This window comes from Alosa alosa, chromosome 12, assembly GCF_017589495.1.
Source record: "Alosa alosa isolate M-15738 ecotype Scorff River chromosome 12, AALO_Geno_1.1, whole genome shotgun sequence".
Taxonomy (NCBI): Eukaryota; Metazoa; Chordata; class Actinopteri; order Clupeiformes; family Clupeidae; genus Alosa; species Alosa alosa.
In genome coordinates this window covers 17,739,673-17,750,166 of record NC_063200.1, presented here as the reverse complement: position 1 = coordinate 17,750,166, position 10,494 = coordinate 17,739,673, and the positions used below count along the sequence as shown (strand labels likewise).

Here is a 10,494-nt window from a genome sequence, read left to right as displayed (position 1 = left end):
TTGAAGGTGCAAAAAGCAGTCCAACAGTAGTCCAACAGTGCAAGTGGTCTAGAGAGCAGCATAAATAATATGGACAGATAAGAGAGTAATGTATAGTGTAGACAAGGTAATATAAAAACTATGTCAGTGCAAGAATAGGTTGAGGTAATAGGATTACAGCCATTCAGTATTGTAGCAGAAGCCATTGGTCATGTGTGCTAATATAGCATGAAAAACAGTGTAGCAGTAGAATAGTAAGACATTAGGCTGTGGACAGTAGTAAAACAGTAGTGGGCAGTCGGTACTCAAACATGGAGAGGGTGGAGAGGCAGATAGACTATGCAGAGAAGTCTATCTCTCCTCTTCCCTTAAAGGAGAATTCCGGTGTGATATTGACCTAAAGTGTATTGAAACATGATACCGAGTGTGAACGTATGTCTCATAGCCCATCTCGGCTTGTCCCCTGCACTCCAAAATCTGGCGCTAGTTAGCCGATGCTACCAACAGCTTTTTCAATAGTGGAAAAATAATTCAGTGGAAATGCATGGATTCCAGTTGCTGCTACTGGAAGAAACTGGAATCCATGCATTTCCACTGAATTATTTTTGGAATCGGATCCCTTAACATACCAGTTCATTCTTACTCGTTGCTCGACTTATCGTGACTAAATTCAAGATGGCTGCAAACGCTAAACTTCGTGAAGATACTGTCTGTATAAATCGTCTTGTAAGTAAACTACCAGTGCTTTTTCAAAGTTCTCAATGTCTCGTTTTAAATGTCAGGGCCCTCGGAAGTCTACCAATGAAGTGTGGAGATACATTGAGCCTCTTAAATGGGTGTAAAACAGTGATTTATTTGCATGCCTAGCCCGATGCCGAAGCACCACTATTGAAAAAGCTGTTGGTAGCATCGGCTAACTAGCGCCGGATTTTGGAGTGCAGGGGGACAAGCCGAGATGGGCTATGAGACATACGTTCACACTCGGTATCATGTTTCATACACTTTAGGTCAATATCACACCGGAATTCTCCTTTAAGTGAAGCATTGAACAGTTCAATGGCCCTGGGGACAAATGACTTCCTCAGCCTTTTAGTTGTGCATGGCAGTGAGCGAAGTCTCCAGCTGATCAAGCTCTTTTGCTTTATCAGAGTGCTGTGGAGTGGATGACATTCATTGTCCAAGATGTTGATCAGTTTGCTCAGGGTCCTTTTATCTGATATTGAAGTGATGCACTCCAGTTCAGCCCCCACGACAGAGCCAGCTGTTTGCTTTTGTTCTGTAAGGCTGATAAACTAAGCATTTGGCCTACTCAGTCACAAGTCACTGTTTTCAGTTCAAACTTGTTCTTTTAGTGTCAACAAGTTACAAGTGTTTTTGTACAACAACTTACAAAAAAGGCTCACCAACTAATGGAATCAACATGAATACAAAAAATATTTTTTGTCAGGCTTTGACCTTCACTAAGTCATTTGACATTTACGAAAACTTTTAGAAATGTAAGCCTATTTGATGGCACTGTGAAGGTAGTTGTGAAAACCCTGAACGAAATGGGTGGAAAAGTGTCTTGGAAAGATGAACAATGACCTTTCTGTTAGGTGACCAGACTGACTGGCTCTGTTTTGTTTCTGCCCACAAACTGAACTCTATTTTGCAGACTAGCTTCCTAATTTCCTTTCAAAGATATTATCATTGAGTAGACTTAGGCTATCTAACTGTAGTAATGAAGTAGTTGGGGGGGCAGACTAAGTGATAGGCTTTCAGAATCATAGTATCTTACTTCTAGAAATGTCCCATAAAAGTAGCCAAAGTCTACACAGGCCACATAAATAAACACTGAGCGCACCCTTTCTAATCACAACACGCAAGCCTTAAAAAAATCCTCACCTCACAGCAATCAAAAGTGCATACATTTATGAAACAATCAAATAAATAATAAGGGTTGGGCTAATAAATGTTCAGCCGCACACACAGGGCGTGCAGGTCAACATTGTAAACAGAATTACAAGGAGTTGAAATGAAAAATATAGCGTTATAGATTGCATGACTTAAATGTGCCTACTAGGTTTCGAGCAGAGTGAATTGCGGGTGCTCGTTTCTAGGACTGTCGTTCATTGGAATACCTTGTAGACAACCCACTCCTTTCGGCAGGCTACACTTCATTGCTACACACGCTAGTCTATACACTCTCGCGGCTGTAGCAAACCACTGGCAAGGACGATAGTGCGCGTCCCCGTGACTCAGTCTCGCCACAGAAAACAAAGCTGCACGGCTTCCATTACAGCCAGCAGAACTCTGAGAAGATTTGCACAGAGACATCTGAAATCTCGTTCATAAGATGGATCTACGGCTAATTTAGGGACCGCAGATATAGAGGCCTGCTTGGAGGACAGTAAGACAGCAGGACACTTGCTATATTGACAAAACATTTTTCCGGACTGCTTTGTCTTGGCCAGCTAGCAAGCCATCATTGTCGTTTCTGTTGCCATCCATCCAGCTAGTCTGCTAGCTGAACAGCTACGGAAAACAGCGCCATGTTGTTGTCAAAAAAAGGGCTTGTTAGGAAGACAAATCTTGACTTAAAGGCGGAACATTTCCCCACCAGGACTCTCCGTTTTGCTTCAGGGATCCCGAATCTGTGCTCCAGTGGCAGAGCCATCGGACTGTCAATCGGCGACATGGCGGAGCAAAGCTACTCCTGGTGAGTGCGCATAGCCCTAGAATTCTAGTTGGTCAACAAGGCAACCTATACGATTCGAATTAAACCAAGAGCTTAATTATATCCAAAATATATATGAATATGCATACAGGTCTGCATGCAGTTGAAATATTGTTATCCCCTATAGAATTAAAGGGAGCTTCGTATGTGTTAGTGCTCTTATGAGCTAACCACTAGCTAGCCAGCTAACATCGGCTGTCTAACGTTAGCTAGCTGGTTAATTGTTGGCCGTAGAGGAAAATGGTTTAGTGGGTTAATCTGGTTCAGTGGGTTTGTAGCAAGAAACATCCTTTTGTACATGTATTCCACCACATTTGACCTATTGTCAACTTTAATGTGCATGATTTCCAAACAGGAAATGATAATTAGCTATCATGTATTTGCAAGTACAACATTGTAATGTATCCATATAGCTGAGAGTTGCTAGCCTATTGCTAAGTGGCTTTTTTTATTTTCGTAACGTTAGCTGGGGTTGCTAGCCTGCCAACTAGCTGTGTATGCTAACTAGCCTCGCTAGCTTCATGTACTAGCTCAACAAAGAATAATCATGTACAGCTAGCATAGCATAATGGTTCATTACGAGATGACCAGCGTTAGCTAGCCATCTGAACTGAAATCTCATTCAATTGATCAGGTAACCTCGGTGTGCTGCAGTTGCTCGATTTATTCATTGCATGTCAGCACCTTTAGCTGATGCCAATATTACTCCTCCAGCTAATTTGCTATTGGAAATGGTTATCATAGGTATCGAGATAAAAAGTCTGAATATGTGACAAAGTTGCAATTAAGATAAAGGTTCTGGCTATAACGAGACTTGATGATTGGATGTGGAGACATATGCTGAATCCCTTTACGTTTAGGGGCAGATTAAACGTTAGTAAAGCCCCTGTGCCACAAATGTTTTGTTTGTGTGATGCATGGATACCTCGAAGGTACGGACGACCTAAAACTGTTTGCTCTTAGTCAATACCACTAAATCCTCTTTGTCCAACCTGATTAGCCGTATCTCACGTCGACATTAGTGCAGCGATGACCGCCTGTTGGCAGAAACGGTTTTCAGGTCATAGAATCAAGGTAATTCTTGAAAGTCCTAAACAACGTGGGCCCGCTAACTAAGACAAAACATTGATGCTTATCAGATTCTTTTTTTAGATTACAATCATGTGTATCCTCTGCTTTCTAAATGTTGAGGATACAGTATTATCCTTAAATACCGACCAATGAATTCAGTCTGGTCAATATTGTATTGTTTTGAGTTCGCTCTAAGCGTGGATCCCCAAGCTTAAGGAAGACTACCAGTATTGTGGTGTGAGTGGTTTCAGGACGTGAATCCTCAGATAACCCCTCTGCCAAGAATCCTTCAGGCGGCACAGCTGGTCAAATACCATCTCCCCTGAGTGACATGCCTTTCAGTCTCTCTCATCAACGCATCAAGAAGCGTCAAAAAATTACTCCCCAGATAATAAATATCACTGCCAGTCATGAGTGCTCTGTTCAACACACACAGACTCTGTTAAAAGTGACTGGGTTCAGCTAGCGTTGTTGGAGATGGGCAATGACAACACAGGTCCGTCTTTTGTAACCCTCCGTCTTGAGCGGGAAGGGCACTGAGACTTATTGTCAGGAGCAGAGAATGAGCTCACTGTGGAGTCAGCCTGCCTCAATGCGAGGAGCAACAGCAGCAGCAGCAGCAGCACCAAATGAGTGCTTGATGGCCGTTAATTCTGCAGCAGGAATGCTCTGGTCAGTGAGTCGAGAGGAAGAGTGCTCCAAAAGATATTTCCCCCCTCGTCCCTGGAATGCTGCTTGGTCACGACAAAAAAAAAAGAAAGAAAGAAAGAAAGAGGAGGAAAAAAGAGTGAGAGAAAAAAGCAGATACTGCTTCCCTTGGCCCCTCCAACGTTGAAAGGGATGCTCATACTCGGTGAGGGATCAGAAAGAGGATCCTACCTCATCCAGAGTTATAGCTTCAGGGTTATTGCCCGATTAACCGTAGCACAAAAGCAGCATATTTTCACAATGAAGCCTAACTGCACCTACAGCTGTGTGTTACAGCAGAGTGTTGCATCTCTGCAGCCACACATGTGCAGGATTTTGACATTTTTGTATGAGCATTATCTTCTGCTCAAAATGTGTTGCAGTTGTTGATTATGGTGTTCCTGTGTGGTTCTAGGGTAATAGTTGTTTGTGGTTTAGAGAGACTAACAGTTAGACCGTCTGAGCCACCAATACAGATAATCTACAGTTCATATTAGTCATACATGACTACTGGGTCATTCAGCTTTTATTCCTGCTTTTGTGGGGGTTTTTCCCCTGTTTTTTCTTTTCACATTCACAAACTCAGAAGTACTACAGGTGTATAAACTTGTACCATCCATCTCTTACATAGTTCGTCACTGTCAGAGCCATCATCATTCTTTTTATTTAGTATGCATACTGTCTCAATGTAAACAGTTTCATTAGATGTACAGTAGCATTTGATTTGGTTAAATGCAATAAGCAGTTTAACTATTGCGTTTAATTTTAACTTTAAACCAGCCTCTCATTCCTCGTATGGAAATTCATGTTTGGGTGTGTTGAATCATTTCGGATGCTAGAAATATTTTTGTCAGTAACACCAGGGATAGTTTGGAACAACTGTGTAAGATCCCTTCACTCATTTTTTGGCACAGTACTTGAGATGCCTAATAACAAGAACAGATTCCCCAAGCTAGGGTACGTACTTGCCCCACCCTTTAGAAATCTTATTTAGCAGAGTACATAATAATAGCCATCACATGTAGCTAGCCAAGAACAGCTTTCTGTGTCTTGTAGTATTATTATTATTATTATTATTATTACTATATTCCTTTATTTGTTTTGGTTGGAGGTTTAAGTTGCTGATTGTTGTTGTGATGTTGTAGGCTGTGTTTTATCCATGACTCTAGAAACTTCCTTAGCACTTTAGGGCTGTATGTAACAGTTGTACACAATGCCCTTCATGGTAATCTTTTCAAACCATATTGGGAAAAATCTAGCAAAGAAATAATTGGTCAGGATAAATAGTTAGCAGCTAAATCTCAGATATGTGAGATGCTGCATCATGGCCAATAGGTAAAAATTTCTAATTGTACATGAACTTCTGTTGACTTAAGGATCACCCACAGGGAAATGTTGCAGAAGCCTCTATGCTCCTAAATGTTATCAACACATGTATATGGAAAACTGTATGTTCATTTTGTTATCAGTACTTCTAGTTACTTAGCCAATTTATACACAAATCCGACGAGCATTCTATGTAGGCTGCCATCTTATGGCGACGTCATTACTGAGCTGTTACTGGTATGTAAACAAACCTCCGTGATAACGCACCCTCAATGACCGCTATAGCCAGGCAGTATGGCTTGTTGGGTTGATTATGTTAGACAGTGGCCTCCAGTCACAGATAGGTACAAGCGATCTTACCGATTATTTATGAAAATAGCTTAGAGTAGAGAATGGGGAAATAAAGACATAATTGGGAACAGGTTGATATTATCTACTACAGTGTTTCTCAAACTTTTTCAGACCAAGGACCACATAACCAACCGGACAACCTAGCTAAAAAAAAAAGATTTCAACAGTGTATTACACAACAGACCTGCTCACTGAACCACCTTGCTTATTGTCTTTGCACCTTGCTTATTGTGTCAGAGGATTTATATGATTTAAACTGGCGTAGCTTACATAAGCAGTGTTGCAGAACTGTTTGGATTTACATACAAGTTGGATCAATGTTCCAAACAACGCATCTATATTATATTTTACCACATCTGCTTGCGGACCACTTGGGGTGGCTTGCGGACCACCAGTGGTAACCGGACCACACTTTGAGAAACACTGATCTACTTAACTACTGTAGCTAGCTAATGTTAGCTAGGCTAGCTAATGAGGAAACTATACAAATATCTGTCCATTTGGCAACAATAAATAAAAAATAAATAAATGAATGGATATCAAATAGATAAATTAATGTTTTTCATTTGTGACCATTGTTTATCTAATTTTCACATTTAAAAAAAAAAGGGTAAGGTACAGTTAACTGCTATCTGTGCAAACCGTATGGTAATGTTGGCGACCAGACAGGGCAGTCGAACCGGGGTATTTTGTGTATCTCACATTGTTTTTTCTTCGAACTGGTAATTTTATTGCTGCTATTGGAACAATTAGCCCATTTCACAAGATGGGGCCGCTGTGTAAATCAACTTCCTGTGGAAGAGCACTGTCCCATAGACAGCAAAAGAAATAGCCACAGGAAAGACAGAAACAGGAAGACGTTTTACCCTGCCAATTAAGGTATCATTAACGTCAATGAGGCCGGACACCTGGACACTGTGAAATTGGTCTATTGAAAACGGAACATGTTTTCCCACTCGACATTATAAAAGAAGTAGTGAGACGGTCGTAAATCGCGGGCTGTTATCCCAGTAGACGCAACCAATCCAATAGGAGGCACTGGCGCAACGCTACCCAGCAACAGCTCAGTAATGTCGCCTGCTTACTTCCGGTAGTTTCGCTGGATTCGTGTATAGGCAGCTCATGGCGTTACTTCTTTGAGTTTCACACAGCATTGGGTATTCCGATGGAATGCCGTTTTAGTGGCCAAGTTGTGCTTTTAGGACCTGGACATTTTCTCCTCGCACATTTCCTTTGATATGATGTTGGCACTATGCTTTATTGCTGTTCCTCTGTTGTCTGGTATCTGAATATCCCCATAAAAAGCTGTTTGACATTAGCAGTCCTGACAGTGTTCCAATGCCTTAGCCAATGCTGCTCTGTCAAATGTGATGCTTGAAGTTATGTTTAAATAATAGGACATACACTATGAGCATGTAAGTTCCATCACACAGCCATGCAGCACTGCTTCTCCCCTCCTGTGACTTGTGTTGATTGCTATGGTTGTCGTTAGTGATTGGCAGCCTCCATATAAAGGCCTCTAAGTATAACAGTTGGTCAGTGAAACTCTGACCACATTTGCACGAGTGAGATGAACTCAATATGAGCGGTCAAAACGATGACACGTCAGTGGTGCTAATATACCCATCTGTCTGTCACTCTCTCCCGCTTTGGGTTTGTACGCACCCCCCCACCCTAATCCCAACTCTGCGTGAGTGGTGCGCGCTTGCGGCTAAAGAGCAGTGGATTTGTGTCCCTGTGAAAATGGCACCTTCCTCTCACTCCTGTTGAGTGCCCTTGGGCAAAGCACTTACCCCCCAGTGCCCCTGCAGTGCTGCCCAGCGCTTAGCAGTAAAGAAGCCTGATAATGAGAGCCTTCATATGGGAGCCTGTTTATGTGACTCCGTCCATGTACCTTGTGTGGTGGTTTGTATTTTGGTATCTATGTAAAAATTGTGAAGCCTCTTTGATTGTCTTGAAAAGCACTATAAAAATGAAATGTATTATTATTTAAGGCTGAAACGATTAATCGAGTTACTCGAATAACTCTAATAACTCGATTACAAAAATTACTCGAGGCAAAAACCCTGCCTCGAAGCCTCGTTAAATTCCTATGATGCGCACTATACGCGCAGGGATTTTATTGTTCCACACGGACCGTTCGTGATGCATTCTGAATCATAGATTATGTCTATGTTCTGAATTAGCTGGCGCGATGGACGGAGTCAACATGTCCATAAATGGCAGAGAATGTCTAAAGTTTTCAAGTAAAGTTTTGGGATCATTACATACTCAAAAAAGGAAAAGAACAAGCATCTGAACCGAAAACATGCACTCCATGCTGTTTCACCAAGCGTCAATAAAGTATCTATCAATCTATCTAGCCTATCTATCATCTATCTACGTAGCCTATAGCCTGCATTGATGTTGGCTGATTTTAATCACATACTGTATTTGTAGCGATGTCGATATAATGTTTAGCTTTTTATATTTTTAAGTAGTAAACTTATTCACGTTCAATTGCAAGACAGTATGCCTAAAAAAGAACCCATTTTTATACACGCATGCATGCACCCTCATCTTCCCTCACGCACTGCACGCGTGCACACACACACACACAGGTTGCTGGGTTACCATAGCAAATAGGCTCACCCCAAAAAATTATTTTTTAGTAGCCTAATGGTAACATTATTTGTTAGTAGCCTAATGGTAAATTTTTAGCCTAATGGTAACATTATTTGTTAGTAGCCCAATGGTAAATCTACAATAAAAACAGATATTTACTTTGATGTCAAGTCTAGATTACAGCATGAAACTTGTTGTGCATATTAATACATTAAATTGCTTTCCCTCTTCTCCCTCCCAGCACTTCACAACATAGTATGGACAGCTTTGTTCGCCCAGCTAAGTCATGCACAAGAGGCTGCAATTTTACAGAGATCATTTTGAACATTATTTAATTGATGGCACTGGCACTTATAAACACTAAATGGGTAAATTGCAATAAATGGGCTTAGTTTTGGAGCCAAATATTGGAGTTAGAATAAATACCTCTGTGCCAATTGCTTGATCATTTTACAGCCATGTCATTTTCGTTATGCATTATTTGTTTTGGTTGTTTAAAAATGCAAAAAAAGTGCTAGATTAATCGATTACAAAAAGAATCGATAGCTGCAGCCCTATTGTTATTCACAGCAGTCATGGCAGCTTAACGAGGGTTAGAATGGTATGTTGCTTGGTATAGTGTTCCCTCAGCTGTAGCTGCCATTTACAATTTATTCTAATAAGATAGAAAAAGAGCAAGTGAGGGCTAGGCCTATATGCTGCAGCCACATCCGGGCATAAAAAAAAAAAGGTTTGGTTCCTGTTGGTTGTCAGTTGAGGCCATGGGTCGGTAGGGAATTTCCCCCCCAGTGGCAGTAAGAGATGGGTAGAATATCAGTCCCTCCAGGATTTCACAAGGTTTTTTGAGACTGTTTCGACCTAAAATGCCTGGATGGAAGTTGCAGTGTTTTTAGCTGTTTCTTGTGGAGAAATTGCGGGAGGAAGTTTGCAAAAATAGTTATGATTTTTTTTTTTTTAAATTTAGGGCAATTAAGGTTAGTAAGGATTACAGAAAGGATTCAATCAATCAATCAGAACAGCAAAGGATTACAGAAAATCAAAGTAGGCCTACTTTATTTGTGAAAATGCTTTGACTGAGCTAATTCACAAAGCAGTATAACCTTTCGTAGAACTGTCCAAAAAAGACAGTCACCTAAAGAGATGGCATCATGTCATATGTTTCAATACATTCATATATTTTGTAATTCATATTAAGTTCATATCTTTTTAATAATTCATAGTCTGTGGCCTGCATAATTACTAATAGCCAAGTAAGTATCTAGTAATTTCATATCGATGTAAACTATTTGACTACACTTATGTTTAATGTCATTACATTGGTGGTGTACGTCTAATTGACTGCCTGCCCCTTTAAGGACGTGAGCGTAGCCTAATTACATTTCTGAGTGGATTGGAAGGCTTGCATCTCACTGTGTTCGGCTACGAGTGTAAATCACTTTTTGCATAGTGCATTACGATATGTGGATGCAATTGGGAATGTCTTCTATGTCATTAGTTAAAATAAATGTTAAAAAAAACAACTCGAATGAAATCATTCTTGGATCATAGAAGAGGTAAATGTCTTGCAATTTTATTAATTTCAATGATTTTGGTAGCACAACTCAAACTAAGCCCACAAGCTAGCAAACATGACATAAGCTAAAAGGACATATCCAGGTAAACGTTTGCCAATGGGTTGCATAGCCTACTCAAATGTCAGTAATCCAAGTAGGCCTTAATTAACTTACTTTCATAGCCTAGGTAGGTTAGCAACACCAGGT

At 40.7% G+C, this 10,494-nt stretch overlaps 1 protein-coding gene across 1 annotated transcript in view; it reads left to right on the top strand.

The window, feature by feature from the left end:
• The first annotated feature begins 2,116 nt into the window (after window positions 1-2,116).
• Window positions 2,117-10,494, top strand: part of sppl3 (signal peptide peptidase 3) — a 47,629-nt gene continuing 39,251 nt past the window's right edge. The window contains 1 exon segment of the mRNA XM_048259387.1: window positions 2,117-2,677. Within this exon segment, the coding sequence (XP_048115344.1) occupies window positions 2,511-2,677 (167 nt within the window). The 5' untranslated portion in view covers window positions 2,117-2,510.